Source organism: Rhinoraja longicauda, chromosome 31 (genome assembly GCF_053455715.1).
Source record: "Rhinoraja longicauda isolate Sanriku21f chromosome 31, sRhiLon1.1, whole genome shotgun sequence".
Taxonomy (NCBI): domain Eukaryota; kingdom Metazoa; phylum Chordata; class Chondrichthyes; order Rajiformes; family Arhynchobatidae; genus Rhinoraja; species Rhinoraja longicauda.
In genome coordinates this window covers 14211208-14234392 of record NC_135983.1, presented here as the reverse complement: position 1 = coordinate 14234392, position 23185 = coordinate 14211208, and the positions used below count along the sequence as shown (strand labels likewise).

At 40.8% G+C, this 23185-nt stretch overlaps 1 protein-coding gene across 1 annotated transcript in view; it reads right to left on the bottom strand.

Moving 5' to 3' along the window:
- Positions 1-23185, bottom strand: part of ddx31 (DEAD (Asp-Glu-Ala-Asp) box polypeptide 31) — an 89483-nt gene that overhangs the window by 17098 nt on the left and 49200 nt on the right. Inside the window, exons 18-19 of the mRNA XM_078425801.1 lie at positions 14755-14863; positions 4221-4404 (exon numbers count right to left, since the gene is read on the bottom strand). Coding sequence (XP_078281927.1) covers positions 4221-4404; positions 14755-14863 — 293 coding nt within the window. The remainder of the gene's footprint in view (positions 1-4220; positions 4405-14754; positions 14864-23185) is intronic.

The window sequence follows — 23185 nt, the reverse complement described above, 5'->3', positions numbered from 1 at the left end:
ATTTGCGTGATAACGTATATGGCATTATTTGTAAGCTTGCAGATCACACCAAAAATTAGTATTGTTTCCGGGAAGAAAATTGTCTCTGGTTACAATAGGATCCAGATCAAATGGGGAAGTGGTCAAAGGAGTGGCAGATGGAATTTAACTCGGACAAGTGCAGAGTGAATCATTTTGGAAAGTTAAAGCAGGGCAGGACATATATAGTGAATGGCAGGTCTTGGGGAGTGTTGCAAGATAAGAGAGATCCCAGGGTACAAGCGCATAGTTTCTTTAAATTGGCAAAATAGCTATACAAGAAGACAAAGAAGGTATATGGCACTCTTGGTCTCATCGATTGGGACACTGAGTATATGAGTTAGGATGTTATGTTGCAGCTATACAAGGCATTGGTGAGACCATACTTGGAGTGCTGTGCACAGTTCTAGTTGCCACGTATAGGAAGGATGTGATTAGAACACAGAATATACAACAGTGCAGTACAAGAACAGGCTCATTGCCCCACCACATCTGTGACAAATATAATGCCAAGACCAATGCTTATCTGCCTGCACAAAATCCATATCCCTCCATTTCCTGCATATCCATATGCCCATTCAAAAATCTCTTAAACATCACTATGATATCGGCCTCAACTACCACTCCCGCCAGTGCATTTCAGCCATTCACAACCCTCTGTGTGAAAGAACTTGCCCTGCACATCTCCTTTAAATTTTGCCCTCTCACCTTAAACCAACACTCCCTAGTATTTGATTTTTCCATGCAGGGATAAAGGTTCTGACGGTCTACCCTACCTAAGGCTCTCATAATTTTATATACTTCTTTCAGATCTCCCCGCAACCTGCAGCGTTCCAGAGAAAACAATCCAAGTCTGTCCAATCTCTCCTAATAGCTAATACCCTCTTATCAAAGTATAATTTTGGTAAACTTCCTCTGCACAATTTCCAAATCCTCCACATCCTTGCTGTAATGGGGAGACGAGTGCGGCATGCAATACTCCCAATGTGGCCTTGACCAAAGTCCGATAAAGCTGCATCATGACTTCCTGACTCTTATACTCAATGTCCTGACCTATGAAAGCAAGCATACCATCTGCCTTCTTTACCATTGTGCTGCCACTTTCAGGGCATTATGGAATTGGACCCCAAAGTCCATCTGTACATCAATGCTGTTAAGGGCCATGCCGTTAATTGTATATTTTCTCCTTACATTTGACCTCTCAAACTGCAAAACCTGACACTTGCTCAGATTAAACTCCATCTGCCATTTCACCACCTATTCTGTAGCTGATCTCTATCCTGCTGTATACTTTTTAGTTTACCTCAAAGTCTGCATTGCATTTGTGTCATCTGCAAACTTACTAACCAACCCATCTGAATGAATGAATAAGTTTATTGGCCAAGTATGTACATATACAAGGAATGTGCCTTGGTGCTCATAAATGACAACACAAACATACAGTTAACAATTAAGAATAAAGCATAAACACATCAAAACAATAAGGATACAACATTACTGTCAAAACATGTGGGTGAAAATAAACCAGAGCAAAAAAGAGACTAGAGACTTTAGTTATTGAGTAGAACTACTACTCGTGGAAAAAAAACTGTTTTTATGTCTAGCTGTGGCTGCTTTGACAGTCTGGAGTCGCCTTCCAGAGGGAAGTGCTTCAAAGATTTTGTGGCCAGGGTGCGAGGGGTCAGAGATGATCTTGCCCGCTCGCTTCCTGGCCCTTGCAGTGTACAGTTCGTCAATGGGGAGAAGGTTGCAGCCAACAACCTTCTCAGCTGAGCGAACGATCCGTTGCAGCCGCCGGAGGTCGTGCTTGGTGGCTGAGACAAACCAGACTATGATGGAGAAGGTGAGGACGGACTCAATGATAGCAGTATAGAATTGGACCATCATTGCCTCTGGCAAATTGTGTTTCCTCAGTTGGTAGGAAGTACATCCTCTGTTGGGCCTTTTTTGACTGTGGAGTCGATGGTGCCCCCACATTTAAGGTCCCTGGAGTTGATGGTTCCAAGGAACTTAAATGACTCCACAGATGTGACTGTGGTGTGGTTGATGGTGAGTGGGGGGAGGGGAGGGGGAGCTCTTCGAAAGTCTACAATCAGTTCCACTGTCTTAAGAGCATTGAGCTACAGATTGTTGCGATGGCACCAGGACACCAGCTGTGTCACTGCCCGTCTGTGGGCAGATTCGTCCCCATCCTGGATTAGTCCAATCAGGGTTGTGTCATTCGCAAACTTGAGGTGCTTGACAGAGGAGTCTGTGGAGGTGCAGTCATTGGTGTAGAGAGAGTAAAGGAGAGGGGAGAATATGCAGCCTTGCGGTGCTCCTATGCTGAGCTACGTTGCATCGAAGTCATTTATATATAATCACACAGCAGAGGTCCCAGCACAGAGCCCCGTGGAACTCCACTGGTCTCCACTTTGGCTTGTAGCAGTGCAGAAATATCTGTGGTGTTACTTGAGTATGGAAAATTAAAATAGCCCAATTGTAAATGCAAATTAAAAATAGACTGCAGAAGCTGCAAGTCTGAAATAAAAACGGAAAATGCTGCAGCCAACCGGTCAGGCAGTATCCCTGGAACTAGAAACAATGTTTAATGTCGAAGGGTCATCAACCTGAAAAATAACTATTTCTCGTTCCACCAATGCAGCCTGCCCTGCTGAATGTTTCCTGTATTTTCCATTTTGTAGATCGGAGAAGAATTACAAAAATGGTTTCCAATATCAAGACCTTGTGAATAAACGTATCTCTTCCAAGGTACCCCTGATCACAAATTTGGCTGTCATTTTGTGAATTAGTTTTTTGTATTGATTTTTGCCATTAAACATTTTGATTTTGGGCATGTAGCATCAACATTGATGTGGACAAATGCACACTAAAACTGTTATTCATTTTAACCCTGGCTACGATAAAATATTCACTGTTGGACCACAAATAAACTGTGTTGTAGTTGCTCTGAATGAATGCCAGTTTGTTACATGCTTGTGTCGAAATATGGAGCCATACTCAGTAAGACTGACATTTCAGACTTATAGCAAGATTATAATTTTGATTAACCCTATCTAGATCGCACTTGAATGTAAGTAACCCAGAAATGAAAGAGCAATATTCCAATCCCCTGCACCAATTAGTCTTGGCACTTGTTTCTTTTCCCCTTGTAGGACAAAGACAGCCATACATTTATTTAGTTCATACATTTATTTAACATCTACTACTGAAAAATGACAAAAAAAAACAAATCCATAATGGATCTGTAAGGCCTATCCAGGAGGGAGAAAGGTTCGCAACTGCTTGCAGACAAGCAGAGTGTTTACTGTAGCAGCTAGTGAATTCATCAGCATGCCTGGCATAAACTTGTGCATAAAACATCTATGACACACATGTATGCAAGTCAGAATAAGTGCATTCCAACTAACACTGGTAAGTACCAAGTATTCTGGATCCCTATAGAAAAGGACTCCACTCATAAGTGCCACAGTTCTCTCCTGTAGATATGGGTCGCTGGATATAACAGAGATGATCAGCAACCCTTCACCTAGCCCCAGGGCAGGAATATCGATCCATCTTAAATGTACACAAGGGAGAAAATCCTCAAATGTACTCTGTTCAGTCATCATTAGTCGAGTCTCTTGGAAGAGAATTTCCCCTACTTTTAGTAGATACTCAACTAAAACCCTCGTTTGTGTGAGCAATTGGAATTTCTGCCAAAACAATAGCAGAGAACTCAAATCCAGAGGGCTTTTACTCTCTTCATCCTGAGGTGTGTAATGTTACAACACAGCCTGCAGAATACAGAACAAAGAAAAATCTCACGATTTACTTTGCTACAGCGAGTTGTAGGCAAGCAAAATTATCAACTGGATTTTGTAAAAATTAAACAGAGATGATAAAATTATGTAGAGATTTCAGAGCACGTTCAAATTAATCTCTGGACTAGGATAACAATTTCATTTGATTATGATCGACATGTGCAAAACTAGATTGTTCAAAACTGAAAGGTTCCAGTGATCATACAATAAAAATTCTGAAACAATATTTAATTTTCCTGAGTTGATCTAAAATACTTCCCCAAAGAACAATTAGCTGTTTTATTTCCATTTCCATTTTTATTTTCAGACAACTGGATACATCTGAAGCAGTACTACACAATAAAGCACATGATACCCAAACTAATCACAAAAATTAACTCAAGCAGTTAAGGACCTTACCTCTTTGTTTTTCGTTTAAGATTCTTCTTCTGTTGATTGGCCATTATTGTGACACTCAGCTTCTGTGGTGCATCTCGAAGTCCAAAGCTTTTGGCAGTGTGCCCAAGGTGAAGAGATTTTATGTGAAAGATCTGCTTTAGATTTGCTGGATACGTGGCATATGCTCGAATAGATGACTGCAATGCTGAAGAACAATTTAAAAATATGATTAGGAATCAGTCACTGTGGAAAATTTATAAGAGTGTGATATCTCTTTATTTCTGCCATTTAAGCTCCCCAGCAATGAAAATTTTAATTTTTCAGAAATCAAGTATCATTCCATCAGTTATCAATTATTGCTGCAAATGTAAGTAAATAAACATTCTATTTTAAAAACACAGTACCACCATTCTAAATGACATAAGACAATCTAAATTACAAATGAGGGCATGTAATTTGTATTAGGATTTTAAAAAAAAAATGGACAAAATGAAGGCTTTTAAAAAGGGGAATAAATGTTATCTGTATGTCTGGGTCTAAAACGTTCCTGACCTTAAGTTACATTGACGAGGCCAGACGTGGAGGGTTCAGTTTTGGACACCATGCCATACGATGGATGTCGTTAAGCTGGAGAGAATGCAGAGAAGATTTACCAGGATGTGGCTAGGACTTGAGGGGCTGAGCTGTAGGGAGAGGTTGGACAGGCTAGGATTTTATTCCTTGGAGCCGAGGGGTAATCTTATAGATGCCGGAGATAGGGTGAATGGGATTGGTGAATTAAAAACCAGAAGACAGGTCTGAGGTGAAATGGGCAAGATTTAATATGAACCTGAGGTGCAACTTTTACACTCAGAGAGTAGAGGGTATATGGAACGAGCTGTTGAAGGTAGTAATTGAGGCAGGTACGATAACAGTATTTAAAAGCCACTTGGACAGATAGATGGAAAGGAGAAGTTTCGAGGGATATAGACAAGCAAGTGGAACTAGCTTATATGGGTCATCTTGGTCGTCATGGACAAGTTGGGCAAAAGGGACTGGCCACCATGCTGTATGACTATGATTCTCCCTGTTTAACTTTTTCTAGGTCCATATTCACCATTGCAGCAAAAAAATCAAATGTAGGAATCAACTAGCTCCTAATCAGACTGGACTGTAGTTCCACAAAATAATTTACTGAACACTGAAACAGGTAGCCAAAAGATGGGAAAAACAAAGGGAATAGAAACCCAGGAGTATATTTATTTTTGTAGCAGATTAAACAAAAAACAAAAAAATCACTTCCATTTTCAACCGTTTCCTTTTGGCATGCTCTGTAGTCAAAGATTAATGAGAAGTCTGCTATCTTTGCTCAGAACAATGCATGGCCTGTATGTTCTTCACAGTACAGAGATACCCACAGGATGTAGTATTTTGTTTCCATAAGGCAGAAAAGTCATGAATATTGAATTAATTGATATTGGAAATAATAAGGGAACACCAAATATTGCCAAGTTATCTACTTATTTAAAATCAATTGAATTTCTAGAGGAAAATGTCACTGGTACAACCAATAGGTGCCAGAGAATTTTATTTTGCTGCTGGCATCTCGATTTAAAGCGCATCTGGGCTGATGGATAGAATTTGTAGATTTTATGAAGGGCAGATTAGACTTATGACTGAAGATGGTCATGGAAGTAGAATAAATGAGTATGAAAGGAAGACTTGCAGTTATGTCCCATATTTCGTGACTTCAGATCATCCTAAAACACTCTTCACTTGCATTATAATATGGATAGTTGTTATCATGTAGGAAACATGGCAGCCAACAATTGTGGATATTGACCTGCCAAGCCAGTGGAGGCTGAATTCATGGATAGATGGTTTTCTTCTTCAGATAGAGAAATTATCTAAGGAAAACCTTTGTAGATCTCATTAGGATTTATAGGTAATCTTATGGAAAAGGTAATGTTAAAGATGACTGACCATAATACATTGGAATTTTAGTTTGCATAATTTGCAGGGGAACAAAAATCCAACAGGAAAAGTAGTTCACCCAATGACAGGATAAACTAAAAGCAGCGTTACGTTTTATGCTGGAAAGAGTGCAGAGAACATTTGCGAGGATGTTGCCAGGACTTGAGGGCCTGAGGGCTTCATACCTTCATAGTTTCATCAGGGAGAGATTGGACAGGCTAGAACTTTCTTTGTTGGAGCGCAGGAGGCTGAGAGATGATCTTATAGATGTGTATAAAACCTTGAGTGTATTTTGCCTATGACAGGAGAATCAAGAACCAGATGACATAAGTTTAAGGTGAGAGAGGAAAGAGTTAATAGGAACATGCGGGGCAACATTTTTACAGAGTGTGGTGGGTACATGGAACTAGCTGCCAGAGGAGGTAGTTGAGGAAGGTACTATAACAGCATTTCAAAGACACCTGGACATGTACATGGATAGGAAAGGATTAGAGGGATATGGGCCAAACATGGGCAAATGTGATTAGCTTAGATGGGTCATCTTGGTTGGCATGGGCGAATTGGGTCGAAGGGTTTGTTCTCCGTGCTATTTGGTTCTATGACTCCAAGTCCAAGGAACAGGCATATAAATTTAACAGAAAATAGCTCAAGGATTGGGAGGACTTTAGAATTTGTCAAAGCATGGATAAGGGAAAACACTGAAATATCATGTAGTTTGGGTCCGAGATGGAATGCAGTGAAGATGGTAGGTTTGCTGTACATGGAATGATTAAGTAAACTAGGCTTGTATCCTCAGGAGTTTGAAAGAATGATGAGGCAGTCAGACATTCAATATTCCTTTAAGGCAAACAGCTGGATACAGGAAGATTTCCGTGGCTGAGCAGTGTAGAATCATAATTAGGGGAAGGCCAATCAGAACAGGAGAGATAAATATCCTCACGCAGTGGGTGGTGAACCTTTGGAATAAGGGCTTTGGAGGTTAGTCATTAGATTCATTCAAAATATCCTGAAATCCATTGATTTCATTTAAGGGATATGGGGAAGGTGTGTGAAGATGGTGTTGAGATAAAAAATCAGCCATAATATTGACGAATGGTAAAAAAAAGGTAGAAAGGGGAAAATAGCCTTCTCCTGCTTTTGCTTCTTACATTGCTACTTCCCAGTTCCATGTCACAGGTTCAATCCATTACTGTCCGTGTGGAGTCTGCACGTTCTCCCTGTGATTGCATTGTTTTTCCCTTACATGCCAAAGACATGGGGGCTGGTAGGTTAATTGACAACTATATATTGCTACTCGTGCAGGTGGGTGGCAACATCTGAAGGGAGTGTATGCGAACATGGGAACAATAGGTTACAGGACACTAAATTAGTGAGGCTATGGGATTTCTCTTTAAATCTCTGCAGACGTGATGGGCCAAAATGGCCACCTTCTACCTCATTTGAAATAGGATTAAAGTCCTGATTGACTTAGTCTTGCTAAATTGGTATTGGACTGAAGAATCAATCCAGTTATTTGCAATCTGGTCACAATCTAAACTATTAGAAAATCAGCTACCAAATGAGTCTACAGCCAAGAGCCCACCCTGTGTATAATTCATTTATCCAACTTGGTCATGCTACCTGTTCAAAGGGAAAATGCCTGCTAGCGCAGTAAGTGAATCCCTGATTCACACAAATATTGTGCCAGAGTAAGAAAAAAAGTCTTGTTCTTGTAGTATCCACAATTTTTTGCTCATCTATATCAAATCTATTTGCCCCCATAAGGTTCATATCCTTCTGCACATTGCCTATATGTGCTTGGCTAAATGACTCAAACATAGCTTCTCCACCACCTCCTCTTGCATAAGTTCCTGATATCAACCACTCTCACTGTAAAAAGACTCCCTTAAAACGCTCCTTCCTCTCACTTTACACCTATGCTCTCTTGTTTTGGATACTAATATCAAGGTTTCAAGGTCAGTTTATTGTTACATTAAGGTACAGTGAAATTCGATTACCATACAGCCATACCAAAAAAAACAACAAGACACACAACTACATAAAAGTTAACATAAACATCCACCATAGCGGATTCCACATTCCTCACTGTGATGGAAGGCAATAAAGTCTACTCTTCTTCCCTCATGGGAAAAATATTCTGCCTATTTATCCTGTTTATGCCTCATATAATTTTATATATCAGGTCATCTGTTAGGTTATTTTGCTCCAGGGCAAATAAGCCCAGTCTATCCAAGCTTTCCCATAACTAAGTCCACAAATACAGGCAACATCCTGGTGAATCTCAAGAGCAACCACATCCTTCCTTTAATGTGGCAACCTGAACTGCACACAATACTCCCAAGTTCAGTCTAACCACTTGGAGCACTGCATACACTAAAACTGTAAATAATGTAAATTAGTAAAAGTACAAACATCTGGAATACCAAGAATTCAGGGAATTCAGTATCCCACTAAATGTGAATTGGATCACTGTTTAAGAGATTATAGTAAGAAAGAACTACAAACTAATACGAAACAGCTTGTTGAAAATCGGGTCTAAATGGTAGACTGAGAAAACACAATTAACGATAAAAGATCGACCATAGCCACAGGCAATTTTTGCTGCACAGAACTTCAGCTGAATACCTGTTTGCACAAAGTTTAAGTAGAATTGAGCGAGAGTAGCAGCACATCAGTGTTTATGAACCGTAATAAAATGTGTCATTTTATGGATTTGTGGCTGACAGGACCCAGGGAATATTTTAAAGCTCTGTTTACAAGGAAAAGTGTGTGTATTTCAGATCAATACCATCTGAGTTAAAGCTGCATTGCCTTTGAAGCACTTAAATAATTCATTCACCTTTTTATCGCACACATGCACTCGTTAGGGAAAGGGATGGTTAGGATGAGAAGTGAACAATTTTCTAGTCAGATTTTACAAGGAGGGACAATAGAAACAACAAATTTACTGCAAATTCAACTTTACTTCACTTTGCAGCAAATAAACAGATTTAAATTACCAATATATTAGCTTCAGCACCTTTAGTGGCTAATTCGATACAATATGATAAAACTTTATTCATCCCCAGAGGGAAATTGGTCTGCCAACAGTCACCACACACAAGGTACACAAAAACCTGAAATTAAAAGTGAAAAAAAAAGAGAAAAATACAAGGGACTGTTGGTTGGCTGCCGTGTGCACACGACTTAACCGGAACGAACAAAACAAACGCAGACTTATCCCCTGGGCAAAGGATTCTAAAACTAGTGCCCCCCCCCCACCAGGTCCCCTTTTGTTCTCCCACCGTCCCTCAGGGCGGTCCCCCAAGCTAGGTCCCCATTGTTCTTCACGGCTGTTCTCCCACCCCGGGTTCCATTGTCTTCCCTTCCCCCCCTCACGTTCATCGAATGCTGATCGCGAGGCCCAACCGCTGCAGAGGCTCCTGTTGCCGCCAAGGCCTCACTGCTGCCTACGTCGAGGCCCACCGCCGCTAAGGTCGAGGCTCCTGTTGCCGCCGAGGCTCCCATCGCTGCTGCCGCTGAGGCTCCTTCGGCCCAGACAGGCCTCGCCGCCCGGTTTTTCCACAGTCCCCTGGGAAGCCTGTGGGGTGAGTCGGGCCTACTGGGGCATGTTCCGGTCGGCGGCGGCACAGTTGTTCAGCGGGTGGATCAGGCCCGTGTGGCTCCCCGGGATATTAATAATAATAATAACTTTTATTTATATAGCACTTTTCATGCAATTTAATGCAGCCCTGGAAAATCTGGAGGCCAGAGCAACACCGTGAACACTTCATCATGTTCCTCAATTCATTCCCGAACAATGTGTGCAGTGGGGCATTATCCTGCTGAAAGAGGCCACTGCCATCAGGGAATGCCATTGCCATGAAGGGGTGTATCTGGTCTGCAACGATGTTTAGGTAGGTGACATGTGTCAAATTGATGTCCACATGAATGGCCAGTCCCAGGGTTTCCCAGCAGAACATTGCCCAGAGCATCACACGTCTTCCCACAGTGCATCCTGGTGCCATCACTTCCCCAGGTAAACGGCGTACACGTACATGGCTATCCACATGATCTAAAAGAAAACGGGACTCATCGAACCAGGCGACCGTCTTCCACTGCTCCAAGATCCAGTTCCGACGCTCGCATGCCCATTGTATGCACTTTCGACGGAGGACAGGGGTCATCATGTGCACTTTGACCGGTCTGCGGCTACGCAGCTCGATACGCAGCAGGGTGCGATGCACTGTGTATTGTGATACATTCCTCTCGTAACCACCATTAAAATCTTTTGTGACTTGTGCCACAGTTCGGTTCAGACCAGACAGGATAGCCTTCGTTGCCCTCACGCATCGATGAGCCTTGGGCGCCCAACGCCCTGTCGCCGGTTTGTGGTTTATCCCTCCTCGGACCACTGCCGGTAGGTACTCACCACTGCTGACTGGGAGCACTCCACAAGCCTTGCCATTTCAGCGATGCTCTGACCCAGTCATCTGGCCATAACAATTTGGCCCTTGTCAAGGTCGCTCAGGTCTTTACTTCTGCCCATTTCTCCTGCATCCAACACATCAACTTCAAGAACTGACAGGTGCCATTGTAACAAGATAATTAATGTTATTCACTTCACCTGTCAGTGGTCATAATGTTTTGGCTCATCGGTGTATACTTTTCCTGTGTCCTGAACGTGAGAGGAGTATTTTGGGAGGAAATTCATTCATGAGGGCAAGAGTAACAATTAGTTTTTCTTTTCTGACAGCTCGCTAAGGATGTCAGATGGCAAAGCCAAGAAAAAGGGAGGAGGGAAAGTGGAATATTGGTTCTGTTTCTGATTCCACAGATGCAGCATGATCTGCAGAGCATTTTCAGCATTTTCTGTTTTTACTTCAGATTTTGAGCATTTGCAGTTTGTATTTTTAATTGAAAGGCAATGTCTTCCCTGGGTTTTGCCGTTTAGGAATAGATACACACCTTAAACAATCTACCACTTTAATCATATATATTCCTGTCTACTCATGGAAATCCTTCACTCTCCTGCAAATCAAGTACCAATTTACCACTGCCTAAAAATATTTAAAGACTTTGCTTCCACCATTTTTCGGAAAATTTGAAGAATCACAGCTTTCTAAGGGAATCACGCCCCTCGTCTGTCGTAAATCAGCAACACCTTACTCCTTCTAGATTCTTCCACAAGAGGTATCATCCTCTCCATATCTACAATGAGGATTTTATGGCTTTGATTAAATGCGCTGCTGCAAGAAAGAATTTAATTGTTCTGTTTCGGTACATATAACAACAAATCACTCTTGATTCTCTTAAAATCCCAATGTTCCTATATTTCTTTGTAGATCGCTTATGTCCCCTTCACAACTTACATTGCTACCTATCATCATGTCACCAACAAAATTAGCAACCATGCCTTCATCCAAATAATTTTTATTAAAAGTCCGAATCTCAAGAACGGACCCGTATCAATTAGTGCAGCATCCTATCAAAAGTATTGCTGAATTGATTGCAACCACAATTACATTTCTGTGCCACCTTGTTGGTTCTATTTTCTCCTCTATTTCACATTCTCATCTAAAACCAAATTTCTTGCAAAAGATATCAGCTGGTTTCAATTCATGAGATTTTATACTGAAACTGTCCATGTGGTGGTCATAGGAGTCATACACCACAGAAACTGGCCCTTCAGCCAAACACATCCATGGTGTCCCCTCTGTTAATAAGTCATTGGAGCAGAATTAGTCTATTTGGCCCATCGGGTCTACTCCGTCAATCAATCATGGCTGATCTTTTTTTCCCCTCTCCACCCCATTCTCTTGCCTTCACCCCATGACCCTTACTAATCAAAAACCTGCCAATCTCCACTTTAAAAATACCCAAAGACTTGGCCTCTATAGCCATCTGTGGCAATGAATTCCACAGATTCACCACCCTCTGACTAAAGAAATTCCTCCTTATCTCCTTTCTAAAGGTACATCCTTTTATTTTGAGGCAGAGCCTTCTGGTCCTTGACTCTCCCAGTAGTGGAAATATCCTCTCCACTTTCACTCTATTCATGCCTTTCATTATACGGTGAGATTCTATGAGGTCCCTCTTTAACCTTCCAGTGAGCACTTGCCCAGAGCTGTCAAACGCTTATCGTACATTAACCCAATCATCCCCAGGATCATCCTCGTAAACCTCCTCTGGATCCTCTCCAACGCCAGCATAGCCCTCCTCAAGTATGGGGCCCAAATCTGCTCACATACTCTAAATGCAGTCTAACCAGTGCTTTATAATGTTTTACATTCCTGCTTTTATAGTCTAGTCCTCTCGAAATGAATGCTAACATTGCATTTGCCATCCTTACTACTGATTCAACCTGCAAATTAACCTTTTGGGTATCCTGCACTAGACTCCCACATCTCTTTGCACATCCGACTTCTGAATCCTAAGCTAGTCCGATTTGGCTGTGTTTAATCATATCCCTCTAAACCTTTCCTACCCATGTACCTGTCCAAGTGCCCTTTATGTACTGTTATAGTAGTTGCCTCAACTGTTACCTCTGGCAGCACATTCCATATACACACCACCGTCTGAGTGAAATGTTGCTCCTCTGGTTCCTATTAAATCTTTTCCCTCTCACCTTAAACCCATGTCCTCTGGTTCATGGTTCCCCTGCCCCTCGTAAAATACTCTGTGCATTCACCCTATCTATTCCCCTCATGATTTTATGCATATCTATAAGATAACCCGTCAGCCTCTGCGCTCCAAGGAATCTAGTTCTAGTCTGCCCAACCTCTCCCTATAGCTCAGGTCTTCAGGTTCTGGCAACATCTTTGTAAATCTTCTCTGTACTCTTTCTAGCTTAATGATATCCTTCCTAAAGCTGGGTGACTAAAACTGAACACAGTGTTCCAAATGCTGCCTCACCAATGTCTTGCACAACTTCTCTATTCAATACATTGCCTCACGGCCAATGTATCAGGTGCCTTCTTTATCACACTTTCTACAATTGATGCCACGTTCAGGGAACTATGCATCTGTAGTCCTATATGCCTCTGCTCTATAACACTTCCCAGAGCCTTACCATTCACATTGAAGATCCTGCCCTGGTTTGACTTCTCCAAATGCAATACTTTGCACTTACCTGCATTAAACTACATTAACCATTTCTTAGCCCACTTGCCCAGCTGATCAAGATCCTGCTATAATTTTGATAGTCATCTTCACAGTCCATGATACCACCTATTGTAATGCTTTCTGCAAACTCACTATTCATACTTTGTACTTTCCGTTCCAAATCATTGAAATAAACCACAAACAGTAATGGGGCCAGCACCGATCCCTGAGGCACACCACTAGTCACAGGTTGCCAGTCTGAAAAAAGAACCTTCCAGCACCATCATCTGCTTCCTTCCATGATGCTAATTGCGTATCCAGTCAGTAGCTCTCACTGGATCCCATGGGATCTAACCTTCCAGAGCAGCCCACCACATGGAACCTTATCAAAGACCTTGCTGTAGCCAATGTCTACGGGCTTGCTCTCTCTCGTCAAACTTATTGAAAAAACTGAAAGACACGATCGCTCCTGTAAAGAACCATGCTGACCATCCGTAATCAGCCATATCTATCCAAATGCAAAGTTGGGGTGGGGGGGGGTGGGGGGGGGATAAGTTTGTTTTCTCTCTCTCTCTCTCTCTCGTTCTCTCTCTCGTTCTCTCTCTCGTTCTCTCTCTCTCTCTCTCTCTCTCTCTCTCTCTCTCTCTCTCTCTCTCTCTCTCTCTCTCTCTCTCTCTCTCTCTCTCTCTCTCTCTCTCTCTCTCTCTCTCTCTCTCTCTCTCTCTCTCTCTCTCTCTCTCTCTCTCTCTCTCTCTCTCTCTCTCTCTCTCTCTCTCTCTCTCTCTCTCTCTCTCTCTCTCTCTCTCTCTCTCTCTCTCGTACAACAAATGAAACAGAAAAATGACAAAATCATCTTGGATCATTAACAGAAATGCAGGGAATGGAGGTATATCGAGCATGTGGAGACAGATGATATCACTTTATATTGGCATCATGTTCGGCACACACATTGTGGGTCAAAGGGCCTGTTCGTGTGCTGTATTCCACGGCTATTGTTGTATATTAAAAACCAAGATAAACTTTTTTGACTTCCCTGTACTGTGTAGTACCAAAGTCTTCCAATTTAGATCAATGTGCCAAAAGATTATAACTAAGGTATAATCCAATAGGAAGTTTTGTGTAATTTGAGGTACCTCAGTTGTGAAAATTGTCAGTTGACTAATTTGAGCAATAAATCAAACAGCTTATTCAGTACTAACAATATAAGATGGGAAAAATCCACAAGACTTAAGCAAATAATGACTATCCAAAGATTTGATGAGATCAGTTTAAATTAACTAATTAGCTGTTTGGTGCTGATGTGCATTTATTACAATTTTTATTATTCCCTCTTCAGTTTTTTGATTTAGAATGCTGAGAAATTAATACCATTCCCCATTTTGTTTGTTTATCAAAGAGAGTGTTAGTTTCTTCAATAACCCAAAGTCTCCAGTTATTAAAATGCATCTCTCATTTGCTAATGTAAACTACCCAATGAGTCCGCCGGGTTATAACCAAAGAGCTGTAGATGTGAGCTGACCTTTCTTAGCTTGCAGAAGATTTTCTTTGGTTGAATGCACGAAGGTCTCATACACTCTTTGCAAGGCTGTTGCTGATTCCCTTACTTCCTGTAAAATAGCACCATCCAACTGTATGTGCATAAGGGGGAAAAAAAGAGCTCATTAACTATTTAAGTTCATTTATTTTTTAAACTTGCAGAATACACCTGGGTTATCCATCTTGTAACATCTGTGGTAATAACACATTTCTAAAATAAATTTACAGAGAAGCCCCAAATCTTTTCAGTCAGTACTCTGTGAGCATTTAAAACTAAAATCGTAATTAGTTTTGGTCTTTCATTCTAATTGACAAACAACACTGCAGACCTGGAAGGGTTAACTAAACAAGGAGCATTTCAATGAGAAATAATGGATGGGTTTATAACAGATTTAATAACAAGAAAATTACAGAATAATCACAAAGGGCCATGAGGGTTAATCCTTTCAATATTACTGAAAATAAATAATATAATGTAGCTAAAGATCACGTTGAATAAGACAGCTTGGTGTTATTTGTGGATGGCAATAGATTCTATTCAGTACTCTAACAATTTCCTGGCTTTTAATATGAATGTCAAATTACTTTTTAAAGGATGATTGACCTTTCCCCGAGGACCCAGCATCATGTTATTAAAGGAATAAAGTTTTAATAATGGAAGGTATGTTTTTTTCTTTCCTTTTCACTGTTTAAAATTAATGAGATAGTGTAACAGTTGCTGGCATGAGATTGAACTCGGCGGCCAGTACCAAATAAGAGTGGAAATCCCTATGAGCACTGAGCAAACACAGATTCAGCTGCCAAACCCTGAGCTAGATATTGTATACAATGTGTTACACGTCTTCGAATAGATCAGGAGGGTTGACGGATGGAAAGCTCTGAGAATTCTAATAACTATTTCTATATTGAGGATGGGCTCCACCAAGAGCCAAGAGCTTGCTGTGGATTTCAGTAGAAATCGGGTCTAATTACAGACGCAAGTGATATTTGTCTGGGATATATAGTGTGGGATTTAAGACACACACACACAATTTTGATTTGAATGAGTCTGACAATGGCACAATCACCTCCAATGCAAGATGCAACATTGCACATTGATCAATCACATTTACACCATGATTTACAAAGCACATTATGGCCTCGATAAGGTAGTTTTTCCACCGTAGTCTATAATATTGCACAACATCTTATCAACACCTTGATTTGAGACCATGAATTCAAAATGGATGTTCTTTCACTTCTCCCTACAATTACTTAACAAATTAATTTGTTTTCATATTGGAGGAAAAATAAATCTTCTGAGGTAATCACAATGACAGTTGATCCTGACCTCCAGTGTTGGGTGCGGAATTTGCATATTCTTTCTGAAAGAACTCCCATATCCCAAAGATGCGTTGAATTGCAAGTTAATTAGCCACTGTAAATTACTTCTGGTGTAAGTGGGTGTTAGGAGACCCAGGATGGAGCTAATGAACATGTGAGCGAGAATATGTTACAAGGAATTAAGTGGGGAAAAGGATTTATGGGATTGCTCGGAGAGCTGGCATTGACATGTTGGGCCAAATGACCTCCTTCAGTGTCATGAGAAATATGATTAGCTGCATCCTAAACAAAATGCAATTACCTTTTCAATATATCTATTGGTCCAATCCAATCTTCCTATTCCCTGGTAATTATCTTTATTTCTGTTTTGGGTCAAGTGAGTGCCCAGGCCTCATGGGGGATGGCAGGTGGCATCCGAGAATGCCAGAAATTATGTTCTCAAAGTTTATTTTGCCTCGCTGGGAAACTGTCGTCTTTCCACAAATGGCGCAGTGGTGATTGGAACCGAATACATGGAGGGGGGATAGCAAACAATAGCAACTTTGTGGTGAATTACGGAGTAACAGTAATGAGCACGTTATTCATACTTGCTATTTAAACAAAATGGAATGTGCATTGCTTCTTGAACCATTATTTAGTCACATTGGTTCAACAGTATTGGATGTGTAATACTCTACTGCTGTAGTAGGTTAGTAAGGGTATCAAAGGTAACGGGGAGAAGGCAGGAAAATGGGGTTGAGAGGGAAGAATAGATCAACCATGATAGAATGGAAAAGCAGACTCGATGGGCAGAATGGTGTAATTCTGCTCCTATGTCTTATGGTATCACTGAGTTTCACCAGCAGATCAGTGCACAGAACACGGTGAGTACGATAGAGTACTCCAAAGTGGAACTTTCCATTCACCCATTAGAAAGTAGTGCAAGGAGGCAGCATAATAACTCATCCTCCTGCATGTGACAGACTTGTCATTCCTGGATAGAACAGCTCAGAGATGAATAAGCTATGTGGGAAAGATTACAATCAAATGCTACCACCTTCCAAATCAACAGCACTGTAACATTAGCAGATTAACGTTCTTTGTCATGTTGGCCATGTTTATTGTTAACCAAAAGGATGGACGCGTGTACATTTGTAAGAAATAACTAATTCTTCTTGTTATGAAGAATTTGTACAGGTAAAATGCATTTATGAGAGAGAAATATAGAATGATCTGCCAGAAAGTATAGCAAAAACACAAAATAAAATTTGACATTATAGTAAGAATGCACTTACAAGCTGCCCAGGCTGGGACTTACCGACCTTTTCTAATAATATTTAAATCGTTTAAGCTGAACTCTTACATGATTCAAAATAAAAACTTAGTTCCGATATAAATGCACCAGAAGCTGTGTCGTTCCTAAGAGTACACTAACTGCTGTATAATCACCTTAGGTCTATTTTAGATCTAAAGAGAATAACTTAAACAGTGCAGAAACATTCACTCTTGCATTAACCCTTCCACTACCTCCTCTAAAATATTAAAGTCTTCTTTTGATGAGACTCCCACAGTATTATCTTCATCTTCTGTGATAAGAATAATGCAAGTACTTACTTAGTTCCTCAGTCACTCTCTACCGCCATGACCAGATACTTTTTCTGGCCTCTGACCTCTCCTCTCACAACACTTTACCCAATGACTTGCCTGCAGGATAGTTTTGGATTCCCAACAATATTTGCTGTGTCTTTTCTCATGCCCTTTTTTACCTCTTATTTTCTTTCTTACTTCCCTTCTGGACATTCTGTAATCTACCACACTTATGTTATCAATCAGCACCTCCTCTCAAATGCTTATTTACTCACAATCTCTCATCGTTATGTGTAGGAAAGAACTGCAGATACTGGTTTAAATCGAAGATAGACACAAAATGCTGGAGTAACTCAGCGGGACAGGCAGCATCTCTGGAGAGAAGGAATGGGTGACGAATGGGGAAACGTCACCCATTCCTTCTCTCCAGAGATGCTGCCTGTCCCGCTGAGTTACTCCAGCATTTTGTGTCTATCTCTCATTGTTAATTCAATTAAAAGAGCGTGCGGCAATATAATAACAAACGTTTAGAGGCGTGGAGGAAGAATGGGGGAAACAAGGAGCCAGCATCAACTTACTAGGCTGAATGGTCTCATCTGCATTGTTGAGTTTCTTTTAAAAATACCATAACAATGAATTAAAACACTTTAAAAACAAATTTATAATGAAATGAATGCATTTATTTTGGTCATCTGGTAATTTGGTCATATGCTCTCTTCAGGAAAGTGCATATAGTATTTCAGTAACATGCCAGTTATTGAAATGTAGATTTACTTTAAGTTTAACGTATCCAAATAATCAATTTATCATTTCATTAATCAATACTGCATTCAATTACAAAAGAAAATCATCTGATACCTGCTTAATGTAGCAGGCCCAGCCCAGCTGCTCTAGATACCGAGCTCCAGCAGAGCACATTAAATGCTGGGGAGACGAGAGATGACAGTCCAGGAATTACTATCTGAAGCTTAATTTCTCAGAAAAATCTGAGTAATTAAAGTAATACACATCAACTTTCCAACATGGAGAGCATGGGTTCCAATTACATACGTTCTCTGGAAGAAACTGCTAATCGCATGTTTGATTTCATGTAAAGATCAGGCTTCACAATTTTTTCCTACTGCATAGAATAGCCTGAACATTGAAATAAATAATTCAGAAATGTAGCAGAACATTACAGTGGAAGAAAACAATCTAATCAATTCACCTGCATTGCCCAAAAATGACCTTTTCCTATGGATTATTTAGTGCTTACAATAACAAAAATAGAAGTAATAGTAGCTGCATATAATTTTTGAAATCAAGGATCAATAAAAATAAATCTTTGAAGTACAACTCAATAAATTTGCAAACTCTGAAGCTAGCTAGAAATTGCTATTTAAACGAGAGCTGGGCAACCACACGGTGACGCTCAACTGTTCAACCGGGTGCTGCACTACGACAAGGTTTAATTGGTTTAAGGGTTGATTCACCATTTGACTAAAGGTTTCTACTGAGAATGCATCAAGATTTGTAGAACTGGCATTATGGTATTATGACCTTATCTGTGATCTTTCCTTGTTCCAAGCCAGGTCTCCTGCAGGGAGAACACACTTTACAAATATTGAAGTCAATTGGCCCAGGTAGAAATCATGCAAATATTTTGATTGACTTGAAATTGCACTTATTTGCACGATTTCTCATGGTTTTCATGTAACATTATTTAGTCTTGGTCTATTGCCTTCAGAGTGGTATTTCCGCCAGTCTAGGAATATCACAATGGATGGAATTTCATCCAAAACGTTCATAGCTCTTTCTAATCCAAACGCGGTCAGTCTATGGTGGTTTTCATTTTTCAAAAAGTTAATCATCCACTGCTTTTGATGGAAGGCTAGCCCATCGTGGCTGGGGAAAGAAGTACATTTCATTTCATCTTTGAAGGTGCTCTCTGGTCTTCTGGAGTCCACATTAACAGAACTGGTTGCATTTTATTACCAATGAACTTCAGTATTTTGAAAATGTGTATATGTTTTATATAACCTTTTAACCTTTTATCCTTCAAATCAAATCTTTTGGTTTGAAAACTAATGAAAGATATACTGCCTCACTCTCTCTCCACAGACCTGCATTTTCTGTTTTATTACCTCATACCATGCTATTGTTGATACACAACAATTAAATCCAGAAAATGTAATTCAAGTGATTTGTGATACAAGCACACATCTTGTACTTGGAATGAATGGACAATTAAGAATTAAATGCTAAAGTTTCTTCAACATGTTGTTCTCCCCCTTCCCCTCCTGGGTATTTGGGGATTTGTGTCAGTTATATAATCATCACCAAAACATGTACCACAACACATGAAAGGAAAGGTTATGATAAAAAAGTAAATTTAGGCATACTTTTATGAATCAGAGCCACTTAATGGGAAACCCTACTTTAAAGGTAAGTACATCGTGTATTTATCCTTCGATATGTTCCTGGTATTATGATTTCCCTACAAATTGGTTTTTAGAAATAATCGCCTTTTAATTGCTCCTCTGTAGAGTCTTGAAGGTGAGCCATTTGCTGTGGGAAACAATGAAGCGGACATAATCGAGTGATGTCAGCCAAAGAGATCCCCGCCGAGCACGCCTGTGTGTTCAGCCTGTCTCTCCATCCTGGCAACACAGGCATTCTGTTTTTGAGAAGGCAAAAATAAAATGGAAAAGGAGGAGGAGGAATTGTGCACAAAACCTCTAGCACATAGAGTTGCTGGTTATATCCGTGCCATTTGGTAGAGGTGAGTGTTGGGTTGAACTGGGTTGGGGAGACGGGGAAATGCATGGTATAGGATTGCAATCATGCAGCAGTCTGCTCAAGTAAGATGTGAATTAAGAAGTACTTTACAAGCCTTCCTGTCCATCCACCATTTTGTCGACCAATTAAGTGTGGTGTGTCCTGAAAAACGGTATACTTAGAAGTCAAAAGTATTTACAGCTTATGTTTGGTATTCCAAGAATAACATTCATCCTAATAACATTGCAGTACAGCAGATTGGTGCAAGATGATGCACAGTAAAGTGTTCATTCAAACAGCAATGATTCAAGGTAGACACAAAATGCTGGAGTAACTCAGCGGGACAGGCAGCATCTCTGGAGAGAACGAATGGGTAAAGTTTCGGGTTGAGACTGAAGAAGAGTCTCGACCCGAAACATCATCCATTCCTTCTCTCCAGAGATGTTGCCTGACCCGCTGAGTTACTCCAGCATTTTTTGTCAACCTTCGATTTAAACCAGCATCTGCAGTTCTTTCCTACACAGTAATGATTAAAGAACTGAAGCCAAGCAAAACAAACATATCCACCTTGGATGGATGGTAAGTCACAAAGTAACTCACATATCTTACTTTAATAACTGGATTAGACTGTACATTTGGGTGAAGGGAGAAATTAATTCAAGCTATTTTCAAAACATTACCTGTTGGAAGCTTACCCATTAACAACTATAGTGCAACTGAATACAGAGAAAGTATTTGCACTTGAGCAGCACAAGATCAAAACTGGGGGCTATCAGTGTCAGACTGTTACCGATAACTCCAGTGTGGAATCTGCTGCCACAACAGGGATTGAGGGAAATTGTATAATTACAGAAACTGGAAAAACTCCATAGTCTAGAGCAAGCAATATTTTTGTAGCCCGAGTGATCAGTGCTGAAATTTATACTGCGCTTGATACTCCCTCCCATAGCATTGCTCCTTTCATCTGACTACCAAAATATTCTTCACCCCTCCTGGAATCTTGTCCAGACAGTGTGCTAGATAAACTCAACAGGACAGACAGCATCTCTGGAGAACATGAATAGTTGACGTTTCGGGTCAGGATCCTTCTTCAGGCTGATTGTGGTGGGGGATGGGAGGGAGAAAGCTGGAGGAGAGGCAAGGGTAGTACTTAGCCTGGCCAGTGATAGGTGGATACGAGTGAGGTGGGGGGGGTAGGGGGGGTTGATTGGCAGATGGTTGGACAAAGCCCAGAGATGAACGGACAAAAAGTTTGGGATAAGGATAGAAGAGTTGCAAATTTTGAACCAAAAGGATTGTGAAGCCACAGGTGGAAAGGGATGATGGGGGGGAGGGGAAAGGGAGAAGGGGGAGGTATATTGTTTGTAGGATGGCTGTATAATATTGGAGAATTCAATGTTAATACCTTTAGGTTGTAAGCTACCTAAGTGGAATATGAGATGCTGTTCCTGCAGTTTGTTTGTGGCCTCACTCTGGCAATGGAGGAGACTCAAAATCAGACAGTCAATTTGAGAAGGCAAGTTATAATGGTTAGCATCTGGCAGATCAGGCAGACCTTGGTGCACTGAGCGCAAATGTATGGCAAAATGGTTGTCTTGTCTGTGCTTGGTTTTTCCAATGTAAAGGCCAACATCTGCCCATCAAAACCGCCCCTTCCCTGCACCTGTATCTTCCTCCCACCACAATCATTCTCAAGAAGGATCCTAACTGGAAACGTCACCTATTCAGGTCCTCCAGAGATGCTGCCTGACCTGCTGAGTTACTCCAACACTTGTGGGTGTGGAGCTTAAGGATTTTAACAGTACACATTCCAAGTGCGGATGGTAAAGGGGGAGTAAGAGGCGGTGCATTGTCTTGCTGGATGTGCTCATAGTTGCTTCAATCATAGAATTGTACAGTGATACAACATGGAAAACTGCCCTTCAGCTCGTTGAGTCTGCACCAATCATCAATCTGTGTGACATTAAATGGAATTTACACCCATTTACAGTGGCCAATTGACATTGCAAACTACATGTCTTTGGGATGTGAGAGGAAACCAGAGCACCTGGAGGAAACCAAGGGAGAACGTGCAAATTCTACATTATCACCATCCAAGGCCAGGATTGTACATCGAGATACTGAGCTGTGAGGCAGTGGCTCTACTTGCTATGGCAATGCCACCCAGAAACACTACAGCCAAGTTACATGGTTGATGGTGTGCTTAATGTTAAAGACAATTGCTTTTCCCTTGCTGTATCCAGATTATTGAGTATTATAGCTGTACGCATCCTAGAAAATGGATAATGTTCTATAGTACTCCGCAATTATGTCAAGTAGATAGTGGTAAGACATTGGGCAGTTTGAGCTTCCCACAAAAATAATCTCCAATTCTTACTTGTTGTAGTAGCCAGAGTGTTTATATGGCTGGTCCAGTTAAGTTTCCAATTAACAATGACCACTGGGATATTGAAAGCAGGTGCTTTAATGATTATTAATGCCATTTAATGTCACACAGAGGTGATTAAACATGCTCCTGTTGGAGATGGTTATCGATTAGTATTTAAATGTTACTTGGCACTCAGTAGGCAGGCGCTAGATGTTTAAGTCTTATTATGCCTGGGTGTTGCCTACTTCATTATCAGAGGTATTGCAACTGAAATTGAGCAAAGTGCATTCATTTTCTATTTAAATAAAGATTTCTGGTTTCTGTGACCCAGGACAAGGCCTACAACAGAGTATTAAAAAATAAGCACAAAACTCATTCATCTCCTGGTTTCATTATTTTT